This window comes from Etheostoma spectabile, chromosome 11 (assembly GCF_008692095.1).
Source record: "Etheostoma spectabile isolate EspeVRDwgs_2016 chromosome 11, UIUC_Espe_1.0, whole genome shotgun sequence".
NCBI classification, from domain to species: Eukaryota; Metazoa; Chordata; class Actinopteri; order Perciformes; family Percidae; genus Etheostoma; species Etheostoma spectabile.
The window spans coordinates 2,720,098-2,745,003 of NC_045743.1; the positions used below are offsets into that span (position 1 = coordinate 2,720,098).

The following is a 24,906-nucleotide window of genomic DNA, read 5'->3' on the forward strand; positions in this document are numbered from 1 at the left end:
CTTCCTCATCCAGATGGTTTGCCAGATGCAGAGCTGCCAGTCGTCTGACAGAGCACACACCCTACCGGCATACAAAAACAAACATTAAAAACAGAATAATGACCACAGAACTATTTATTAAGTAGAAACTAGTTGGCCGTGAACAAAGTAGCTTGGGATGTTCAAAGGCCCATACACAAGGTGCACACAGTTTGGCAAACGTTTTTCTACTTAATGTTAAGCAACAGGGCCGATGCATATGTGAGTTTTGGGACTGCGATGAGGTAATGGTCTTGTAGCGCTCTGAAGTGCCCCGAGTCCATCTAATAATGTAAAACAACACTAATTTGAGAGAGCTGCTTCATCTCTGCATGTTAATCAATAAACTCATTACCTCCGGTGCTTAGTGAAGGATTCCCTGATGCCTGCTCACTGATGTAGACAGAAAAAAGAAAGAGAGGGAAGGGAGATGGAGATGAGGGGGAGAGGGAAACGTGGAAAGAGAGGTTGATTATAATTACAGATTTTAGCAGCCTGTGCCTTAGCATAACCTGCTCATTACAGTATGTGTGTGTGTGTGTGTGTGTGTGTGTGTGTGTGGGTCTAACACTTTTAACACAGCCCCATAGCCACAGTGCTCCCCAGCTTCCCCTTCTGCAAAAAGCCAAGAACAGCCCCGACACAAGTGGCCCATTTTAAACATAAACACACAAAAACCTGTTATTACAATTGACCTTCGTCACATCAAGCTGTCAATGATCTCAGCTCTGTACTCTTAGTCGTTTTCTCCTTCTCTTTCTCCAAGGCAGGCTGCATGGTAATGAACATTTGGTCTATAATAGGTGAGAGAGAGAAAGAGGGAAATGATATGCCAGGGCATTTAGCCTAGCAGTGTTTCTGGTGTAGGTGAGACAGCCAGCAGCGTTTATGGAAATGGACAGAGCTGAGGCAGGCACTGTGGCTGCTGCTGTTTTCCCCCAAAACTCCCAACAGTGGGGAATTAGAGAATACTCCGACAGACATTTGGTAATCCTTTGTTAGAGGGATCAGTGGCTTTCATTTTTTCAACTGATTTGGGGTTTCTTTTGTCATTAAATGCCGGCAATCTTCCCTATTTGCTTACTTCTAAAATAAGATGTGGGCACAGCGGCGGTGACGATATATTTCAGAGTTTGGATCTTCTGTCACTTTTGTGGATCTGAACGTGTGTGCTTGCTTGTGTGCTTGTGTCTGTTGCAGATTGTCACTGGTTGTTGATCATTATATTTGTCAGTGTTGTGTGTCTAGCAGGCATTCCTGGCCTGCTTCTGGCTTGTGATTATGAGATGAGAGGTGTTTGTGATTGACTGAGCCATCCGCTGTCACTGTACACATCCATTAGCATAACTCTCCAAGCCGTCACTGTTTATCCACGCACTGCAGAGGCATGTTATGTAGAAGATTGAAACTAATAAATGTGAATAAACTCCTCTTCCTGCATTCTATCAGAACTCATGTCATTTGTAGCTGACTTGAGCTCCAGTGTCCAGCTTCAATTTGTGATGGCGTGTGTAGCACTGAGTTAGTTGGACATGTGCCTTCACTCTTAATGTTTTCCTCAGGACAGGTAGTGGCATTGAAGCGTTGTTGGCAGAGGCAATCTGCTGCAAGATTAGGTGATTAGAAAATGTAATGTCACAGTCAGTTTTAGCCATAGCAATACATGTTTTGTATGAGGAGGAGACAATCATTCACATTTTAAGCTCTTTGCTTTTTGTTTACCACTGTCAACGAGTGAATAAAAGCCAAGGTAAATGGATGTAATGGAATCTATATCTGCATATCAACTCACTCTGAAGTTTTAATGGTACTCGGTAGTCTCATTCCAAATCCATTAATATTCTGTTTAATACAGCTAAATGCCGCTAACTGTTTTTAACACTAGGAGACAGTCTCTGGGCTGTCTCTGTTTGTGCTGCCAGCACATCCACAACATCAGGTCGATGGATAGGGAGGCCATAAATGACTGTGACAGACATTTTACAGTCAGTTTAGAAGCTTCTGCTTTTCTGTAAAGCTGCATTACGCCTGCAAGCAGCAGGACCAAAATTCACTCAGTTGCACACTCCTTTCAATTATGACTTTGTATACTACAATTAACATTGGCACATAATATACGATAAATTCCTATAGATTTAATTACCAAACTGTATAAAATGCCAACTAATGTATACAACGATGCCTTACTCTTGAGAAATATGTACATTTTGCTATTACAGATGTACACTTGAACATTGGTTTGTATGACTATAGACTATAAAGTTCCTGAATCTTGTAGTCTCTCCAGTTAACCACATGATAGAAACATCATCAACACGCCCACTCATTTGCTGATTCGGACACTTGCGTTCTCAAACACACAGAAAACGGGGAAACACGATGATAAGAGACATAAGACATAATCATAAGTGATGTAGTGATAGGATATGTTGACATGATATTACCCAGAAAATAAAGTTCTATTTAGGTAGTGAGGTAAATGCTCTGTCCTTGCTCGTGAGTTTGTTTTAGTTCCAGCCTGGGCCTAGTTCAGTGGTTTTTGCGCAGAGGAAGCAGGCACTGTGGGGACATCTGGACACAAGAGGGGAGCGTCCATACAGGCAAACTACAGGGACAGCCGTGCCAGAGAAAGAGGCCCCCAGATCTGACGCCAGCGTTATGTTAATTTGATTTGTTAATTCAGTGGCCCTGTTTGAGAGAAATCTGCCCCCAACACCTGCCAGCGTTTCCAAAGGCAAGGACGCAGATCCACTGTGACACTGGCTTCATTAAATAAACAAACCAGGTCCCCCATAACAGCATTTGGTGGAAGGCACCATCAATTCTTATACATTTAGATCACAGCAATTGGAGATGACACTGAGGAGCAACATCCCACTGACACACAGGGTGAAGCCTGTATTCAAGTAAATGTGTGTCTCTGTGTGTTGTGTCTATGACAATTTCTCTGTCTTTTGCCGTTGTATGTGCAATGTTGTTTGGGAATGGGAGCTTGTGTCAACGTGCCAAGTGTACTTTCATTTTGTCTCCCAGATTTTCTGCCAGAAAAGATGGCAACTGATGTGTTTTTCAGGCATAGTTCCACAATCAAAGAGGCTCTTGTGGCCTTTCTGATGCGTCATGTAAATTTTATAAAGTGTGGAGTGGAGGAGAGTCAGAGAGAGCAACGACAGCTCTGGAAAGCCTAATGTCTGTTTGCCTTTAACTCTGACGGGCTGTCTTTGCTCCTGTCTATCTTACTTCCCCTCCACTTACTCCCTCCTGTGTGGATCAAGGCTGGTCAAGGAGCATCTTACCACAGGGCTCGATGTCAGACAGAATGTGTGGACGTGTGTGGATGTCAGAGCTCAACCGTTATTCAGGAAAAAAGAAGGAATCTAGATGTGGGGAGATAACACGACACAGACCTGGCTACAACCACACAATCCAATGTTGGATTTGCATAACGGAAGAATGTCATACTACAATTGAAATGTGTGTTTCAGTGTGTGTTGGTGTTGACGTGTTTACACGTTTCATCTCAGTAACGGTCTTGGACAGGAAATCCAGGCTCTCACATATTTTCCTCAGCTGCAGTTCTGGCAGGTCCTTGGCCTACTGTGTGCTTTTCTAATGATTCAATTGGCTCAATAAGCATATGCTCTCCTCTGCATCATAAATGTCAATTAGATGTGTTGTAATGTCATTTGTATGTGTGTGTGTGTGTTTTTGTGTGTGTGTGTGTGTGTGTGTGTTTGTATGTGTGTGTGTGTGTGTATGTGTGTGTGTGTGTGCGCGCGCACAAGTCCAAGTGTGTATGTTTAAGGGAGGGACAGGAAGGGACACGTTTCTGTGAAATTTAAAACAACAAATGTTATCTAATGTAGAGGTTAGACTTTTGAGCAGGTTTTGTCAGGCTGCACCTGTTTTCTAATGCATCTCATTGAATTATCTGCATAAACTTTACTTGGCTAATTGATGAGATTGTCATTGTATACCAACAACAACAAAGTAAAACAACTTGATGACAAGATGATAGACAAACATGATGACTGTAACTTTTAGGATATTGATGACTGATTGCGGGCTGTAACTTACTTTCGTACTGGAATTCGTCTGTGTTTGTTTTGATTATGAAAAAATGATCTTTTGTTAAACTTAACAGGCAGCACAACAGTTGCATGCCCAGGTATGTGGCTTGCACCTTTAAAAAAAATCGGTCCCTTTCTCAGGGTAAATCGTGAACAAAATATATCCTACTTCCAATAAATCTGTGGCTGGCACTGCCAGCTTTAGCGATGCTTTACCTTCCAGCTTAACCAGTTAAACTGAAAGTCAACAGTTCATAGCTGCACCACCTCATGTTCTCAGCTGCCACGTCTCCCCGCCTGCCAGGGATGTTTACTGCTAAATATTGATAGACATCTGGAGTGCCATTCATCCAGCATCAAACTTCAGCGTGCCAGTGAAGTAGGCCCAGCCCTCTTCTCTGTGTGTCACACACACGTGCAGACAAACACACATGTACACAAAGGCACCTGGGGTGAAGTGTTTGGCATCACTGAGAACCAGAAGCCTTGGCCACAAAATCAAGCCCCTGGAATTTGGAAAGATTGGCTGCGCTCTCAAAGGCACAATGTTTTGGAAAAGCCTGTTTTGAGATTGGACAAATATGCCTTTGCTTGATAAATACATAACATAAAATCTTCACAAGCACAGGTGGAATTAACATTATGTAGCTCCCTGCCTAATTGAACTGATTCTAAGTTTCAGAAATATTGTTTTGAGAACCGGCAGTTGATGTTGGATACATTTCTTTTGTCTCTTTGCTTGTGCCAGGAAAACAAAACAACGTTTCAGTCCTGCGCCATTGAAGCTGCGTGCTTGTGTTTGTCATCTAGAACACTGATAGATAAAAAGACCTGACGTTGGAAGTATGGGCAAATTTGGGATCATTTTCCGGAAAAGTACCTGCGGGATTGACAGACATTCAGCAGTTCTGTTTTCACCACGAGCCTCTTGACGTTAGAGAAAGATACTTGTACAGGGTCAGAATGGAAACATGTGTGCACTATGGAGAGACTGATCCTCCATCTTATTAGTGGAGAACTCAGAGTACACTACACTGGGGTTTACTAGACACACAAAAGAAGCAGATACAGGAGGAAAAAAACAAGGCTCTTTTGTCTTTTCTTAATTATTCATGCCCGGGAGGGATGCTCTCTCTCCTTTGTTTTTGTCAGCTGACACATGTACAGGTATGATGATGCAGGCAGTGTGTGTGTCTGTGTTTGTGTGTGGTTGAGTGTGTTTCTATATTTGCGTTTGTTTCTGTCTGTGCTATAATGCCATTTAAATGCATGCAAATCTCTTTGTCTGTGTGTGTTTTTACTGTTTACTGCAAGCAGACACAATGTGTCCATCAGTTTCTGTGCACATGGGCGACACAGAGCCAGTTGAGCCACGTTGGAAGCAGCAGCTTTTCTCCTCAGTGCAAATCAAAGTGAGGAAGGAAGCGCAACAATGAGCCCAGCAGTTTGAGCTGATGGGCTCTTTAAATCCACCACAGACACCAGCAACTCGGCGACGACCCTGCCCCGCGCTCTAATCGCTTCAAATGAAGTCATGAAGGAAACACAGCACAGCCAGCCTGAGCTCTCCTGTTCCGCAAGGTGCAGCAGCACTTGTTTGTGCAGAATGTCTGGCAATTAAAAATAATTGGGAAGCAGGTTTGCCCGCGAATCTTCCAAGAGTGCCAGCTATGATCTAATGAAGCTTCATTAGGCATGCTGAAAGCTGAGAGCGCCGTATGACAACGGCAATTAGCCAGGATCATAGGCAAAAAATAATCATCATAAAATACCTCGGCCAAGATTAGCTTTTCACTTAATGACCAATTCATTAGCTAATTGATTTCTTATTAGTTACAGGCAGAGACGACTGTTTGGGGTACTGGTGCCGGTAATTAACAGCATTTATGCCATTAGTCAATCGCCTAATTTTCCGGGAAAACAACTTTGGAGGGGAGCATAGCTGGAGGCTTAGGGCCATTTGCTTCTTGCTCCTCTGTATTATCTCTTTAATATCAAGGGGGGAATCGTCTTTCAGCTTAGGGGTTGTTAACACACACTAATACCTACTGATTACCCATTCATGTCATGTGACCACATGTTTGGTGCCCAAATCCATCTGAGCGGAGATGGATGGATTCGTGAGGGAGGAAAGGAAGAGAGAGGTGATGTAATTAAAAGAAAAAAAAGATCAGGAATTGCACTGCAAATTTGTTATATTCTCTATTTAATATGACTTTTTTCAGTATCACATCTGTGCTGCCTGCACCTACAGATTAGATGCTTCACATAAATTGAGAGGGAATTAGATTAATTATTGCTCTCAGCTGTTCAGGATGCTGTGGTCTTCTGAGGGTCTTCTTCCTTCCATCCGAGCTGAGTTAAAGCAGACAAGGATGGATGGATGAATAGTGACAGGTGCTCCCTGCCTACAGCAGCTCACTGAACCATCAACTGGCAGCTTAATGACTGTCTGGAGAGGGCATATATACCGCTGCCCACTTTGCTGACATACAAACCATCACATAAGAAACATATAATCTAAACGTAGCTGAATACCAATAGTTTTTACAACACCATCTGTTACTAATAATGGCCTGTCACTGGTTTTCTCATTACTGATCTCATGACATTACAAAGTTCTTATTGCAGTCTTGTAACTGTTCGCTGTCTCTATGCTTTGCAATAACACACATATGACGTTTTGACTGCTTCTGCTAAAAGAAAAATGCAATCCTGTCTATCCCAGACTTCCTTGTCCACATGACTCTAACACGTATCCCTTAGGCCGCTCACCTTCTCTCGGTGCTAAAACTTTTATTTCCTAACTATGCAGTAGTGGCAGTGCTTGTCTATATGTCCAGCAAATGCCCAAAATGTCAAAGCTGAGGCACAGCATGATAAGTCAAAAATACTTCCTGCCACTCTTACCTGTACACCGAGCGCATGGAATATTTTGGACTTGTCTAAATGGCACATCTAAAGACGTCAAACTAGATTTCAGGTCTATAGAAAGTGGACTCAAGTTTGACTGTAGTCGCTGCAGCTCTGGCCTCTGATTCTTTGGAGGAGAGATGAAAAATTCAAAGGGATAAGATGATAGACGTGTCTGATAGGAGAGAGGCAGTGATTTGGCCCATCAAAGCCTGCCTTCAGCCAACAGACACAGCCTGCGGCACATGGTGGATCAGTCTTACCCATATACACGGGGTGTATTGGTTTGTCACAAGTGTTATTCAATGTACAAGTATGTGCACTCTGGCTGGTACCCCTTTCCTAAACAGGCCCCTGAGCTTAATGAAGTAGTTGAACTGGTTTTACGGGGACTTGCTGGCTTTCCTCTGAGTCCTAGATTCATGAAGGCACTCCTGTCTGATCACACACTGAACACATAAAAACATGCCTCGTCTTCATGCATCACCATTCTCATCCTAATCTCCGGCATCTGTTCTCCATTCACCCTTTCTCGCTCTGCTCTATCTCTCTGTTTTCATGGGGAGACCCCTTTTCTGTGTTTTCTTCACCTTTTTTTATCCCTCAATCCCTCCTCAAATCCACTCTCTTCCCTTCTGTCCCTCCTCCGTCTCCTCCGTCTGTGACGGGTCTTCGGTTCTGTTAATTAAATCTAATGAAGTCATCTATCAAGGACTCCTTTTTTCTCAACACCACAACATAAATCACTCTGTAAAATATGCTATCCCTCTTTCCCCCTCTCTCTTGCTCTCTGCACTGTGAATAGAACACAGTTGCTCTCTCTAGACTTTAATTGTGTGATTGAGAAAGTGTAGCATCACTCCATAAAAGACAATCTGCCTCAAATGGCTGCTCTTTGGCTGACACCAGAGGCACCCCTTGTAGCCTGCTGTGTTGAGACACACACACACACACACACACACACACACACACACACACACACACACACACACACACACACACACACAACACACCACACACACACACACACACACACACCACACACACACACACACACACACACACAAAGCAGAGCAAGGGATTTAAAACCTACACTTATTCTTAATGGGCCTCATTGGTCTCTGAAGATGTTGTTAACATGTCCGTGAGATGGTTCCCTTGCCAAGAGGGAACTTGATCCATCTCCAAATTTACTAAATTAATTTCTATTACAAGCTGTGACTGACTAACACTGCCCAAATTGGAATTTATTTGCTCCCACATTGCGCAATAGTAATTTCAAATAGACACTGGAGGATCTAACTGAAATCAGCATCAAACTGGTTGTTGTTTTTTATGGTATTTCTTCTTCTTTTCTGGATGAACAAAATAAAATTAGACAATTACATGAATAGCATTTCAGGGTTTCAGGTCATTGCGCTGTGATGATGCAAACCTGATGTAACAAAATGCACACATCCAGTCCAGACACCTTTCCACAATGTATAAATGATACATCTTGTTAGCCTCAACTCACAGGTTTACTTGTCCTCTTATGCACCAAATGATCAATGTCCTCCTATTATCCCCGTGCACTCTCTTCAGTTCCATTTCCAATTCTCCCTGCCTCTACCAAGGTCTTTCATGTTGCCCTTTGGGAGCCAAACAAAACATGGTTTTCTACTGCAAATAAGGAGCTAAACACCATGTGATCAGTCATGAATTATTTGAACGCTATTGATTTGTGTAAAATGTTGCATTTCCCCAGAGTATTTGACCATAAAAAAAATAGTATTCTTATAAAGGACTTAAGGAAAATACTTTTTTGGCATGCACAAAAGGAAACGGCTTTAAGAAGCTGCTTGTAATTAATGAGTAGATTTAACCTGAAGAGCAAACTGTAGCTTGTTAAGGAGAGAAAGCGAGAGAGGAGCATGTGTTTGATTTTCAAGCATTGTCAGGATTACTGTGTTTTCTCTGCAAATCTGCACTGCATTTAAGGGTATAATGTCAATTTCATGCCTTTTTTTGTTTTTTTGTCAAAAAGAGGCCCCGGTGCCCTTTGGGTGGATGGCAGTTAGAGAATACACAGGAAAAAAAAATAACAATCCAAAAAGGAAAACCAACATATTCCTAAAACATCCCAGTCAAGTGCTAGCTAATGTTCAACACATTGTGGTATTTCATGTTGAATTTTTTTTCTTCTTTTTCGCCCAGAAAGCCTCATTCGGATGGCAGACAAGGCTTTTGAACACAGAACAGCCTGTAGTCTCCATGGACCGCTGCACCACTGGAAAAAGGACCTAAATGAAGGCACCAGACAATGCAGCAACCACAAAACCCCTGCACCCCGCAGACGAGCCAGAGGGGTCTAATAAACAAACGCACAATCACTGTCATTAACATGGCAGCAAGTTAAAACTCTCCTCATCCTAACAAGAAAAAGGTTGAAATCTTTGTACCAGGGGAAGAATCCAATTTTATTTTTCTGCACAGTACCACATCTGTACAGCATCTCTGCATTGCTGCTGAATCAGATTCAAGTATACCACTTTATTGCATTCCACTGCTCCCCTGTCCCTATAGTATGAGATGATGATATTTGGAGATAAGCGCTGCTCTAAAAGAAGCTTTATGCTGCTAGAAATCATATTAGAAGCTGGAGATGCAGTAGTTGCTTTTTAAGTTAAAATTTTAGAACTCACTTTGCTCCCTTCAGGGCAAGTACAACATTTAGACAATCGCATCTGTCATACATTATGATTTTACTGAAGCATGGTGAAGAGAGATGAGCATGGGTGCATGTAAAAACACATCTTTTGTTATCTTTTGGTCCCTCTTTTACAAACATAAGTAATTAAAGGATTTTATTATTGTCTACTCTCATAAGGGGGAAGGAAATTCTTGGCTAACTTCCAGAAGCATTTAGAATCATCCACAGCCTTACATATGAGGGATTAGTGGATGGAACAGGTTGAAGCAGTGTTGTGGCATTTTTTGGGGTGAGGACTTGGTGTCCAGGCAGGCCGTGGCTGCTCCGTCCCTTATTGTATTCCCTTCCCCTCATCTCTAAATCTACTAGCAGGACCAGAGGGATTTCAAACCTTCACACAGACTACAGGGCAATTCTAGTATTCAACATGCTCCGCTGAAGTCTAAATCTAATTATCAATGGGCGAAACACAATCCTAATTTGCTTATTGCTGCAGCTTGTCCTGCCACTTTCTCTCCCTCTCTTTCACACTGTCTCTCCACCCTCGCGCCCATCTCTCTCTCTCCCCCCCCCCTCTCTTTCTGCTATCCTCCAGCCAGCGTAGACCCATTTAAGTCCACTGATGTCTTGATAATGTTCCAAAGCCTTCACAAGTAAATGGGCGATCATGGGCATGAGTAGGTTTACGGACAATAAAAAGACAGCGCTTGTCCTCCCCTACAAGGACTGTACCGGTATTTTACTTGTAACTCAATGTAAGGAAACCTGCAGCCATGTGGTAGTCTATTTAGCACTCCCAATATTTCCAATATATTAAATAAAATAAAAAACTACACATTTATCAGTATTTTTCTGAGTAAGTCAGTTGAGCTTTGGTGATTATGTGCTTTACTTGTCCAATGTATTCACGTATCACTTAGAAGCATCTGTTGTACAATGGCTAGAAAAATGAACATACAAGTTACAATGAGAGTAAACATGCAGGACATCATTTTTGGTGGATGCATGTAGACCACATTCATCAAAGCTGATGATCAGCAGTGAAACAGGCAGAAATTTGAAGTAGAAAATTAGAAATTAGTCGGCTGATTATTATAGAATATACACATTGTTTATTATTAAATTTACAATTTCCTGACATCAAGAAACTGTATTTAATAAAACCTGACTACGATTGAAATTTAATTATATTACATTACTAATACTACTACTACTACTACTACTACTAATAATAATAATAATAATAATAATAGTAATAATAATAATAGCAATGTACTTTTAAATCATTACTTTAAATTGTTTGTATTGCTGCATTTACGCACACTGTGTCCATTGTCTGTGCTGTGGTCGGCAAATTAATAACAACAATAATACTGACAATAAATAACAACTGAATAATTAAAAATAACAAGTCTGTTGTTTTTTTCGTGCAGCAGGGAAGGCGGGGTTTTGGGATCGTGGGCAATTAATGGCAAGTGAAAATATGATTGAGGCCCCTTTAAGAGTTTTTGGCCACTAAACTGTAGCGACACCAACGTTGGTGCGTAAAGAGCATCCCTCCTGGATTACTTCTGCTATTCCTCCAGGCTGTTGCTGATTGGACACCACATGCCTCAAGTCTGTGAGATTCCAAACAATATTTTTTTATAATCTTCAGAAAAACTGGTAAATCTAGTCTATCGTTTACTGCCTTTGTTCAGTAAAAACAAAATGAAATTATATGTGATAAAATATAAGATCGGCTACATTGTGCTGCACGTTGTCTTATTTTAATTGGGCACTGTGTTTGTCATTCTTATTAAGCATGCACAGCCTGTAGGCCTTCTGGCAATATGTTTTCCCTTATCCTGGATGAATATTTTGTTGCACTGAAGAATTGTAAATGAGCTTTAGTGTTGGATACACCGTTCAAAACACAGTAGGCCTACCAAATAGTTAAGAAAAACAAATCCCCCCCCCCCAAAACAGTAATTTTATCTATGCTGGTTAACAGTTTATTTCCACCGTTTGATTAAAATGTCAGGTGTTTGGCTTCTACACGTGCACATGTTCTCTAATCCAACACTGACACGTTTTAAATTAGGCTACATTAAAATGACTGAACAGATGAAGATAAAATATCTCTGCAGACGCAGAGATGCAGTGCGTAAAAGTTATATATTTTCTTTAATTTTAATTGTGTGTGTGTTATTTCGTTCAACGCACGTGCGTTTTTGTAAACGCCACTTTATTGTGGGTTGATATCGAGGCACACGACTGGGAGCGCAGATTTGCGTCTTAAAGAGGATTTAGGTCTATTAACAACAAAAGGCGCAGTTCATGGCACCAGGGAGAGACCTCGACTTGTGCGTCAGCCGCAGTGATGTGAAGCGGGCTCACTGATAAATGGAGAGACATCAAACCGAGTCATTAGAGAGCTGAGATATGAGACTTTCACAGTGGCGGGCCGCTCAGGGCGGCAGACCCAGGGGATCACACTCCTCTCCCGGCCTTTTGTGTTTGTGTGCTGGACTGATGAACAACTTAGATAACGTTAAGCCATTATGGACTCTCTTATTCCCATGAAAATCCTGTAAATAGAGGGAAGATTTTTTTCACTGCTGATATCTATTGATTCATATGTGTAACCGGAAAACCACAAAGGATTACAACTGAATACTCCAAAGGGATCTGAATTTGTAACAGCCATACATTAATTACAGCATTATCCCACCATTGAGTATTTGTTGCTGTTAAATGCTGGCTACCTTTCCTTATGATTTCCAGTTTACATTTAGACTTAGGCTATGTGAAAAGAGGCAACATGTTTAAAAAAGGGAGCTGAAAACATTTTTAAATTGGCAAAAAAATGATTTTTCTTGCACAAAATTATGGGAAAAAGGTATTGGGACCTGATTAGATTTTACTGATATCAACTGAACGTAGGCTAATGGAAGTCTGTTGTGAATTTGTGATGTCTGAAAAATATTTAGGATGAGTAAATGTATGTATTTTTTTTCAATCAATTAACTACTTTTAAATTGTGCGTTGTGATCGAATTCGTCCACGTCTGCGTTTTTAGACTTAAACGGTGTACTAACTTCACGTTAGAGAAGAACAAGTCCACCCGGCTGATACAACAGATGTTATTTGGACCGAGTCTCGCTTAGATTAGCTTTCAAACACATTAGTCAACTCAACAAACACCCCAAAAGCACGGGGCAATCCCACAAAGCCAGCATTTCTAATCGCGATAATTAAATTTTCGCCGAATTAATTAGACATAACAGCCATATACAGCCTCCTCGCAGGACTGAGCCACCGTAGGCATTTTAATGACCCCGTAATTCAATTAACCGCCTCTATCAGCTTCATCATTGATTTGTGGAAGAAGAAGAAGAAGAAGAAGAAGAAGAAGAGGAAGAAAAAAAACCTGCTGAAAGTTAAATTCTGCAAAGTCGAACCGGCCTGTAATTGCTCAAGACACAGAGATCGTAGGGAAGAGGGGGTGGGGGTGCTGGGCTGAGGTGGTCGTGTATAAATAGTGTGCTCTCAAATACACAGTCACAACAGCAGGAGTGATCTCACCTCCTCTCCACCCCTTCTATCTATCGCTGCTGCCAGCCTCCTAAAAAGAGCGTATCCGTGAGCAGTGCTGGTGCTATAGAGACACGCTAAGGTATAGCTTACACTGAGAATTCACGGTGGATTTCCCTGACCAGGACCACTACTGAGCCACAGAGCCGACCATGGAAGAACTTACGGCATTTGTGTCGAAATCTTTCGATCAGAAAACCAAGGAGAGCAGCAAAGAGAGTATCACGTACAGGGAAGTTTTGGAGAGCGGCTTGACGAGGGCGAGGGAGCTGGGCAGCCCGGAGACAAACCTGCAGGACATAACGGAGGGCAGCCACTGCCCGGTGCATCTGTTCAAGGACCACGTCGAGCTGGAAAAGGAGAAACTGAAGGACTTTAATGTTTCGAGGTCGACTGAGGGTAAGGGTTTTATTTTAATTTTAAGAAAATGCTCCGTGCTGTTTCGAGAAAATGTCTCAAGTTCAGTTGTTTTGCATCGAGAGCGACGTTGCTGTGTGTGTAAATCCCCACAAATCCGTGCGTAAAGAGAGTTTAGTGACTTAGCCCAACGGCGCGCGTTTAGTTCAAGTAGATTTACAAAGTTAACACATTATTCTGTTGTTACAATGATTATTTAACATAGCAGGAGGTGGGCCCTTCGTCTGAACGTCGTTTTAACCATTTGATGTTTGTTTTAATGCGCGTGGTCTTTGACCAAACGAAAAATCCCCGTGGCATTCATTATGCATTTTTGTACAATATAATTAGGCCTAAACAATACATGTGGTGTTTAATACTAAGTTGAGCCTTGTTTTCTTTACGATGTATCATCTTGTGCCAACACGAACATGTTCGTGTTGGCCACAATAATCTTTAAAAAAAGCATTATAAAGTGTATGGCAATCGTTCACACTCTACTTTATTTTCTTTTATCTCTAACAGTATTTTTAGGAATTCTGAGGGACATGTTATATTATATTTGGCATCATGTAAAAGTTTAACTGTAATGCTATTGTGATGTAGTGTCCCATTTTAAAATATATAGCCTCGGTGGGTTGTCATGCTGCTTTAGAACATGCACCCGAAAATCACACTTTAAGCTGTCAAATTCCTGTAAATTAAGAAATCGGACACTGAACACGCACTTAATAATAATCGCCCTTTAAAAAAAAAGCCTGTTATTTATTGATTGATTAAAAAGCAGGACAGGCCTCTTTTCACTCAGCAGTCAGGTAGGGTGCAGTGGGCAGTTTCAACTTGTTTCTATATTTATATTACAGGCAGATTAAAAAAGGGTCAGCATTATTGGCTGTATTATTTTACATCACACTTCGTATTAATGCACCCTAATAGAGGAAGACTGGTTCTCTGTGTATGGGATTCATTTTATAAGCATTTCACATTATATTAGTACATGACTTTCATTTGTGGAAATATGCATTTTCACCAAACAGGCCAGTAATTGCAGCAGTTGTCAAGTATTTTACTAATAATATCACACTGATAATTATCAGGCTACAACATAGGCCAAAAAGAAATCAATAGCCTATATTCTGAAAGTGTATTACACGGTGTGAAATACAGACATTTTAAGCTTTCAATGAAAAACGGAAATTAAATGTTAAGACGGACCATCTTTTATTTATAGCCTGAAACAACCTAGTGTGTTTCACGGAGGCGAATAATTAGGCCCACATCTTGTCCGTTTATTCTCTGCTCTTTAAACCGCTCAGACCCTTGTTTGGCTTATATGGCCTGTATTGACTGATTTGCTTTCATAACAGCACTGACATACACACTGACTTAAGGAGGCTGGAAATGCTGCCACAGGCCCCTCTCTCTTGCAGAAACAGGCTGTGTGATGTGTGTGTGTTGCTGCCAAATTGCCAGGCCTTAGGCCCCTAACAGGGCCCAGTCTATATGACTATGGGGGGCCAATGCTGTGCTTGTGTGAATAAGAAAGAGAGAGTGTGTCATGTTTATGTAACTCAAGCAGCAGAATTTAAATGCAAATCCTGTTTTTTTCTATTTTTATTTTTATTTTAACCGTGGGCCGTTTAACAGGGATATACGAGTGTAAGGAGAAAAAGGAGGACGTGAAGTCGGAGGACGAGGATGCACAGGGCAAACTGAAGCAGCGGAGGAGTCGCACTAACTTCACGTTGGAGCAACTCAACGAGCTGGAGCGGCTCTTCGACGAGACGCACTACCCGGACGCGTTCATGAGGGAAGAGCTGAGCCAGCGGCTGGGACTGTCCGAGGCCAGGGTGCAGGTGAGGATCTCCTTCTTTCTCTTCTTATTTATTTTTCCCACTTATCTAATTCAAAATGGCAATCCCAAGGGGGCTGCGCTTGAGCAGGAAACGGTGTTTTTCTTCATAATGTTCTTGCAGGTATAGCTTGTCAGTGAGACAACATAGCCTGCTCGGTGTTTTGAAGTGATAGTAGGATCTCTGGAAGACGTTATATCGTCCGACTGCAGTTCTTCAGCATGGTAGAAGGATTTAGTGGTATCGCGATATGTGGGAGTTTTGTTAATGATCTAATCAGCCCTACATTTGTTAAAAACAACAGTGTGCCACATGAAAAAAAGATTTTTATAGAACCTCAAAGTTATTTTCTTTATAACAGTTTGCACACTTAGCCTAACACACTAAAAGACAATATCTGAACTGATTGAACAACAATGCAGTTACCCCCCCCCCCTTTCCTTTTCGCTTTTAATAACCCAATTTACCGAGTTTAACCTCGTGCTGATCATGCTTTCGAGCTTGTAATAATATAAGCATAACAAGCGAAAAACTGCGTCAGCCACGTGGCATTTTTAAAGCACACCAAAACATTTTTTTTGTGATAATAAAAAGATCAGTGTGTGTCCTGCAACATGCAACACAAAAATAAAAAAACAAACGTCAATAGCTCATTAGTCTACAAACAGGAAGACCTATCTGAGAGCTGAATGATGCCGGCTGTTGTGATAAAGTCTAAAATGTTATTTATTCCTTAATTCCTTACTCCTATGGGGATTTGTTAAGTGTCTGTGGTACTCTATGTATCTAGGAGTTTTTTCCCCTCTTCGTGGTGTCGTAATATTCCTGCAGGGAGTTGTTGTTTCACTGTGACAGTTGAATACAAATGTCTGAACGATTACTGTCGATCTTTCAGGATCTGTATCTTGCAGATTGAATTTAAATAACATTTAGACTGAATAAATGACCAAATGACTGTCTCTGCCTTCCGTGGTGTAATTAACAAGTAGTTTAAATAACGAGAAAAAGAAACGTCTATAATTGTACAGGGAGAGTTCAGTGCTTTGAAACGCTCCTAAACTGCTGTAAATCACCCTCGATGTACTTGAACTTGCAGCATATTGATAGGCCTGCAGCCTACTCCTACGGTCCCAGCAGCCTTAGGGGAGAAAGAATATCCCAACCAATGATTAAAATGAATGAAGAGCCTGAATGGCTGCTTCAGGGGACGCGCTCTTATGTCAACTCGTATCCCTCCTCATTTTCTTTGTAATATCTGCCATTGGCTTGATGTAGTGTCCCCATAAAAACAGATTAGAAATAACTCAATTCTGGCCCAACTCTGCTGCTGTTCGGCTATCTAATCGGATGAATAAGACCCATCACAGCTTTATAAGCCCACCGACTACCATTTTGAGCTGAACATTGTCGGGCTTTCATTGACAGTAGTTACAATACGGGATAACATTGTAATTATAACTAAGTTTATAACGTGTGCATTAAAATACTTGATGGTGTAAATATGCTTCATAAAGGCTTAACGGTTTGACTGTGTGTGTGTGTGTGTGTGTGTGTGTGTGTGTGTGTGTGTGTGTGTGTTGTGTGTGTGTAGGTGTGTGTGTGTGTGTTTTCTGTCATCAAAATGACCGACAGACCCCGGTCTCTTCTTTCAAATTTAGGCATTTGAAAAGCGTTTTTAGGCACGTTTTAGACACGGGGACATGTCTCCAGATTTAGTGAGAGCGAGCTGTAGCAGGACTGTTGCAGGCTGTGAACCTGCGCTCCGAGCAGCTGTCAATGAATCTAATTGAAAGTTATGAGAGCTTGGTGAGGAGCAGGCAGTAATTCAGTTAGGACTAATATCTTTGGGTTTCTGGCGCGCTGCTAAATTAAATGTCATTATTCACTGTCTCTAATAAAAAATCAAAAAGGAAACGAGATTAGGGTATTTGTGAAGCGCATCATTGAGTGGCCCTTAATGAAGAAATAACTGTCTGAACCAGTGTAGTTCACTTTGCTTAACATACTGGCGCGTAATTGGAATTGATCCCGGGCCCGTCTAATATTAGCCTTGATTTATCTGAGGGATTACGGTGCGTTCATGCAAAATCACCTGGGATTTTCATAAACACCTTTTCTACCACCATTTAACGCTGTGGAGAAAATGACTCACTGCCTATACATACATGACAATTTACAATGTGTACCTTTATTATTTATTTATTTATTATTATTATTATTTCTTCTTCTTCTTCTTCTTATTTTTATTATTATCATTAATAGTCTACTAATAATAATGTAATTTAATTGGTAAACAGTTGACAAAGGGCCTTACATGTATTTAAATTGCATACGAAAATAATCCTATAACGTCTCTTTGTTGGGATATTTATTTAAAAAAAAATAGGCCATACAGTATAAGGTGATTATTTGAAAGATAGAACAATTGTTTTAATTTTCAGTTGACTTCCGCACTTCTGTCTCAGTCACTAACCGACACAATGTTGAACTCCGATCCACAAAATGCTCAAAATGGCTTCACGGCACCTTGAGTCATCATCATCATCATCATCATCAACATCGTCAACATCATCATCACTCTGCCCATTTTGTGGGCCCGCGACCAGTCGCTAATTTCGCATCTGTAAATGATAATCATTGCGGGGGGTCGGAGGGGAGGGGGCATGATGTTATTCACCGAGGCAAATTAGGTTGATGATGATTAACAATAGGCCGTAGCCTGCAGCCTGCAGCTTCAAAGACAACCAGCTAATTGGAAGGTGGTTAACAGAGTTTTTTTGTGTGTTTTTGTAAGATATCTTGACGGAATATCTTCATAGTATTCTTAGAATATTCCTCCACGGTCTGTGAGTGTGGTGGCTATACTAATATAGTCATGCTGTTGTATTTTAGCACCATGATATTCCTTTTAAAATTTGACTGGGAAGCTAAAAATTACTGTTCATGATTTTCTGTAGTGTTTCTTTTTCGACCTGAGACAGTTTGAACAATTTCCGGCTTTATCTCTATCCAATACATGTTTCCTCGTATTTTATTGAAACATTTATAATTATTTTTGTACAGATAGCAAACTAGATACAGACAGATAAACAAGATTTCATTTGCTCATATGTAACCTGTGAACCTTTTTTTGTTAGTGACAAACAGCCTAAGTGGCCTGTCCATACATTATATTATTATTCAAATAACACCTGATATAAGACACAATTACATTTTTGTTAAAAACTGGATTTAATACTTTGTATTTTTCTTATAGATTATTTGCTTTCTCCATTACAGGTCTGGTTTCAGAACAGAAGAGCCAAATGTCGAAAACAAGAAAACCAGATGCACAAAGGTAAATGTAGGTTTTTATTGCCTTTTGAATGGTCTTATTTATATTTTATGTTTTTGATGGGTTATTTTAGTTTTGCAATTTGACACTTTTTTAACTGCATGTGGAAAAAAAACTGTTACCTTCTCATCTCACATAACAACTGTCTGGCTGTCTGACAGACATCTTTCCCTTCTCTCCAGGTGTTATTCTGGGCAGCGGCAGTCACCTCGACGCATGCAGAGTAGCACCCTATGTCAATATGGGTGCCCTCCGGATGCCCTTCCAACAGGTAGGCCATGTTCTTTTATTAGACTTGACAAAGCTTGATATATATATACATATATATATATATATATATATATAATATAATATATATATATGTATATATATACATATTCAAATATATAAAACATCTAATCAGGGAACACAAGCAGAAGAAATGCAAAAAGTTAAACGCAGGAGAAAAAAAGATGATTACTCAGCATCTTGTAATGCAGGTATGAAGACTGTGGAATTTATAAAAAAGAGGTCAAAGGGAGTGTAAGTCGGAGCTACGTGTGTGTGTTTCTGTGGTGGAATCTGTGTCACACTATAGGCATACTATATTTGTACGTTTGCAAGAATCTATAGGCCATGTGCAGCTATTATATGTGAGTGATGAGAGACTGTGTGTGTGTTGGAGGGGGAGGGAGCAGCTCAGACCCCAGTGCACCTTTTACCTCCTGGCAGTGTGGAGAGGGTTGAGCTGTACAGGGAGACGAGAGATGGACATTTGATCTGCTGCTATCTGCTTTCGCGTCCTGGCTGCTGTGTTGTCTGCTTGACCCTTGTGAAAAGCAGCGGCCTAATTAAGCCAACGGTGCGTCAGGCGCAAGCACATAAAAGAGATGATGAAAGCGGGGAATGGAGTGGGCTCTGATGGATATTGGCGTTGAGCTGCACTGGCAGGGGTGGAGGCTTGAGGCCTGCATACCGAGATAGGCTTGCTGTTGGAGGTTGATATAGAGGGTGGGCAGCATGCACAGGCTGCATTGATATTACAATGCAGTTATTGCAAAGAAAACCCATACATGGCTAGGGGTTTGGATGGGTGAGGTGCATGAATTGTAACTGCCAGGTCTGAAGTTCAAATCTGGCCTGGAACATCTTGTGTCATACAGTATGTCTCATCCCGCTTTAGTATTAACCAACAAGTAAAGAATCACTACCAAAGTCATCTCAATAAACAAAAGTGTATGCACTTGTATATGCGGATACAAACGGAACATGCACACCCTAAAATATACAAGCACGTCAAACCCACATGTTTTGTCAGTGACAGCTTAGTTTTTGTCATGTCCACCGAAACACTTCACAAAACCAAGTTTCCAGAAGTTGATTAGGTTTTCCATCAGTGCTCATGCATTTTAATCGGATGTAATCGCACTGCACATTTGGAAGTTATCAGTCACAGTTGTAGTTTGTTACCCAATTGTTGGTGAATGAGATGTGTGGCAATGCTTGTTGTTTGCAGGACGGTTTGCCATTGCAGCACTGCTGTGCAACAATACATTTGTGGTGGAAATTAATTTTCCCTTTCATTTAACAACTTCGACTTTAGTCATTTTTGTCATTTTAGGCCAGTATGAAAGGGAACAAAATGAAAAAAAACAATATTTAGTTGAGGTAAAACTTTGGCTGTATATCGTATATATATATTTTGGTTGGAGAAGAAAGCATGAACTACTTTAGTTTTCCCACTTCTTCCTGTGGTGTTTGAAACACATGGGGAATGGCAACAGGCTCAGCTCTCTCCCTCTGAAGTGAGTGGATGCTTAATTTTCACCTACTTCTTATAAAATAATTGCCAAGAATGTGAAAACTGATATTCTATGCTCCTTATGGTTTCTTTTTCCTCCTTGACTCAGGAATATGTCAGGATAAATATTTATAACTCCAAATATGTGAATATCTTTTTAGTGCAAAATTGTTTATTTATGCAATTGAATACATAATCAGGATAACAAGACTGCATATTTCCAAGGGTATAACGGAGTCCTCAGTCTGAATTAAACAAATCTGTTCTAGGTCCTAGAAGGACTTTGATTCTAGACGATTAAATTGGATGTGGTGTCTGAGAGCAATGTATGATTCATTAACTTTTAGAATAGCTGACATGAAAAAAGGGCCAAAGCGCAGAGTGCAGCCCTTAACTATTTTCTTAGAAAACACACTGTAAGCAACGGCTTTGAGGGGGTAAAATTAGAGGGGGAATTTAATAGTGTCAGACTGTGAAACCTAAATCCTCAACCCTACCACACACACACACACACACACACACATACGCACACACACCACACACACACACTACACACACACACCACACACACACACACACACACACACACACACACACACACACACACACACACACACACACACATGCGCGGCCTGCGGCAACCCATAGTGACTAACTTTGTGTTTTTCTGTTCTGCAGGTCCAAGCCCAGCTTCAGTTGGACGAGTCGCCCACTCCCACCCCCACCTGCACCCTCACCTGGCTGCTCACGCTCCCTACCTGATGTTCCCACCTCCTCCGTTTGGACTACCAATCGCATCACTCGCCGACTCGGCCTCTGCAGCAGCGGCGGTGGCAGCAGCTGCCAAAAGCAACAGCAAGAACTCGAGCATCGCCGACCTGCGACTCAAGGCAAGAAAACACGCCGAGGCTCTGGGACTCTGACCCCACCGGGCTACCCCTCCGCTCGCCTGATGCCCATAATCGCCTCTCACACAAGACTGAGCCTGTGAAATGGCCGTGACACTCACAGCTAAAACTAAACTAAACAAAAACACTGAGTGAGAATGAAAGAGAGGAACACATACAGAGAGGGGGGAGAGAGTGTGTGTGAGAGAGAAAGGGGGAGAACAGTGGAGGAGGAAAATAAAAAAAGGAGGGAGCGAGAAAATTGTCACAAAACCAGCTGCCAAAACAAACCACTTGTAGAGAACGGTAATTAAATACCAATGAAATCACCTTTTACTTTTCGCCCCAACAGGCAGGACTTCTGCGGGGCCAGTGGCTCAGTCCACTCCAGGCACAGATCACATCCCAAGGACCGTACAAACACATGTGGATGTCTGTCTGAGGGCCAGGCCGGGGCCCGTCAGACCAGAAGACGTTAGAACAAAGCAAACTGGCAGGCAGCAGCAGGGCCAAAAGCAGAGCCTTGCTGACGCCATATTGACAATGCAGAGGGTTAAGCATGGGAGAAACAGACCCAAGCACCACCTCAACGAAGCATTGGAACGGCTCTCACCTTTACACCCTCCCCCACCCCACCCTCACTAGAAAAAGGAAGAAAAAAAACATAAAAAAGACCATATTTGTCTCCAACCACTGTGTTCCCTGCTGCTGCCAAGTGCATGAGCTCTAATGGAGGACCGTTCTGGGACTGGCCTCCATCCGCACCTGACATACACGCTCGACAACTGTTTTTAACACTGCCATTTGACATGCCCACAACCCCCCCCTACACCTACAAAGTGAAAGTTCTGCATCACGGTTTGATATCCTTCTTCTTGTGGACTTGTGCTATATCAAAAGCAACAACTCGTTTTTACTTTGCTGCAGAGGGGAGAGATGGTATTCTGCGTTGCTGGGCATGTGTTGGCGAGACTTGTTTTGCATTACTCCTCACAGCGCGCTCTCTCTCTGTCTTTATTTCTGTCTGTTTGTTGTGTTGTATCCTGGGTAAAGAAGTGAAGATAGCCTTTGCACTTCAGGTCTTGTATGTGGGAGTTTACAAATCGCACTACAAGCAGATACTACTTTACTAATTAAAGGGGGAGGGGGATTTGATATTGTTGTGTGATCAGCAAAAAGGACATTATCTTGGATAAAGGGTATACATGCGTTCTTTTTTTCTTTTCCTTTTTTTTGTAATTCTGAAAACATGAAGAAAGCATCAGTCAAACTGAAATGCAATGGTGTGCAGTTTAAGTGCAATACTGTAAATAGCAAAAAAGTAAAAACAGCTAGCAGTTAATCCTCAATGATAAAGAGACCCAATGATTTTTTTTCTGTTGGAGTGTTGAATTTCTTTGCCAAACACACCAGTTTTTCTACAGCAGTGTATATTTTATTAAGTTTGAGCAAAGTCACTCATTACCAGGTGCCATGTCCCACGTACCTCCTATGTATTCAAGCAGTTTTTGTATACATCAGGTGCAGTTGTCACTTGTTGAGGAAAACATGAACACATCTTTGGGATGCTGCAGAAATTTTGGTCAGGTTCTAAATAATTTAAAAAAAACCTCTGTCGTTAGAAAATGCCATTTACTTTTGGATATTGGAAAATGTTCATCATAGAACCAACAAATCAGCATTGTAATCCAAACCAAGCAGTTGTTTACAATATGATTAGCTTAATTCTGCATGTTGTATGTGACATTTCATCATTTATTTCCTGATATTTCAAATTGTATTTTACAAATTGTTCTAGACAAAACAACAGAACATTTTGATTAGTTTGGCAACATTTTAAACACTGCTGTCAGAAGTGTGCTTAACATATAGGATCTGTTAAAGATCTATGAACCTCTAACAGTCTCCAAAAAACCTTTTCTCTGTTCAGACCTCCATTTAGAATTGTTTATCTATGTCTTCATTTTAAATTAAACATATGGGTGTTTTATTTATTATTTTGTCTGAAAGCTTTTAAAAGATGAAATCGTTGAACTACAAGTGTACATTTTTACATGGCTTTGCATTTATTTTTGTATGTTTTTTTAAGTGTTGAATTTGAATTAGGAGGTGTGGCTGTAGTGCATTGTTTGCCGAAAAAAAAATGTAGCGTGTCCGAGTTTACAAACATTTCAGGGATGGTTGAATTGAACAATACTCCATGGAATTTGTTGTACCCATTAAAATGATTATCATTTCATATGCAAGCATGCCTAAACATGAATCACCGTACAGTTTGTTTTTCCCCTTTTGAATCGCAAAATATGAATGTACATCTTGTACAAGTAAACTATCAATAAAGTTATAAATATTTGTACTTGAGTTTTAAAATACTTTTACCAGTTGTTTCATACTGGACAGAACTTGGAGTTTCGCACAAAAGTAATGCCATGCTGCTGTGGAAACATACTTTGTTACTCAGTGTACACAAAGAAGACAGAACTTACAGAACTAACCACATTATCATGATAATAACAGCAGACCAGAGCTAATCTCCTTCTCTAATGTCAGTATTTACGTCCTGAAGCAGATTTATGCTCTCTCTGTGTCTCATACTGTGTTGTGGCTGATTCTCAGCAACTCTAACCTGTGGATCAATGGCAATATCAGTCTAGAGTTGACATTCACATGGATGGCATGTTCGCCAGCCCAGCTCATCACATCCAATCTAAGGCGCACACCAGCAAAGAAAATTGAGCTGCTATAAAATCCAGATGCAACCATAATCTGGAGCCCCCTACATTGTAGAGCTTTCCGCCTGTGTTCTTCATAATGACACAGATAGGATTGCTATGGAAAGTGGGGCTGTAACTTCGCCAAATAGAAACAAGATGGCTGTAACCTGAGTGTGAAGCCTTTAAGTGTCGAGGAAGAATAGAAGGCAAACGAGAGATTTGAGGAATACTACATACAGTTTATGACACGTAATCTTCTTTGAGCTTGGTTGGTTTCTCCTTGTTTCAACGGCAATGATTAACTTTGAGCAGTTGACATGAGAAGGTCAAGAGTTGGCCAATGTTCATCAGCATTTACATTTGAAGTCAACCGCCACACATGCACAAACACACGCGTGCACAAACACACTTGCATGCTCCCTCCACTTGTTCTTCCCACACATACTAAATTTTGCACATCTAAAATGGTTGGCCTCTTTTTTTTTTAAAGTGTATTAGCTTCCTCTGGGAGCTTAATTCCAGATGTGTGTACACAAAGTAATTACACCATGTGGTATAGTGGCCTATTGTCTGAACCCCATGCAGGAATTAGTCCAAATGGCGTCCTGTTGAGTGCCGTACCCCCTAGAAGGTCGTTGCACGTTTAATTTGTACCTCGTTGCTCATACATCAA

The 24,906-nt window shown here is 41.1% G+C and overlaps 1 protein-coding gene across 1 annotated transcript; it reads left to right on the top strand.

Moving 5' to 3' along the window:
* The first annotated feature begins 13,224 nt into the window (after positions 1-13,224).
* Positions 13,225-23,875, top strand: shox (shox homeobox). The gene is given in 7 exon segments (XM_032530040.1): positions 13,225-13,668; positions 15,313-15,521; positions 18,798-18,855; positions 19,035-19,123; positions 21,311-21,335; positions 21,338-21,522; positions 21,872-23,875. Coding segments are annotated over 7 exon segments (903 nt in total). The 5' UTR covers positions 13,225-13,421; the 3' UTR covers positions 21,962-23,875.
* Positions 23,876-24,906: the final 1,031 nt, after the last annotated feature.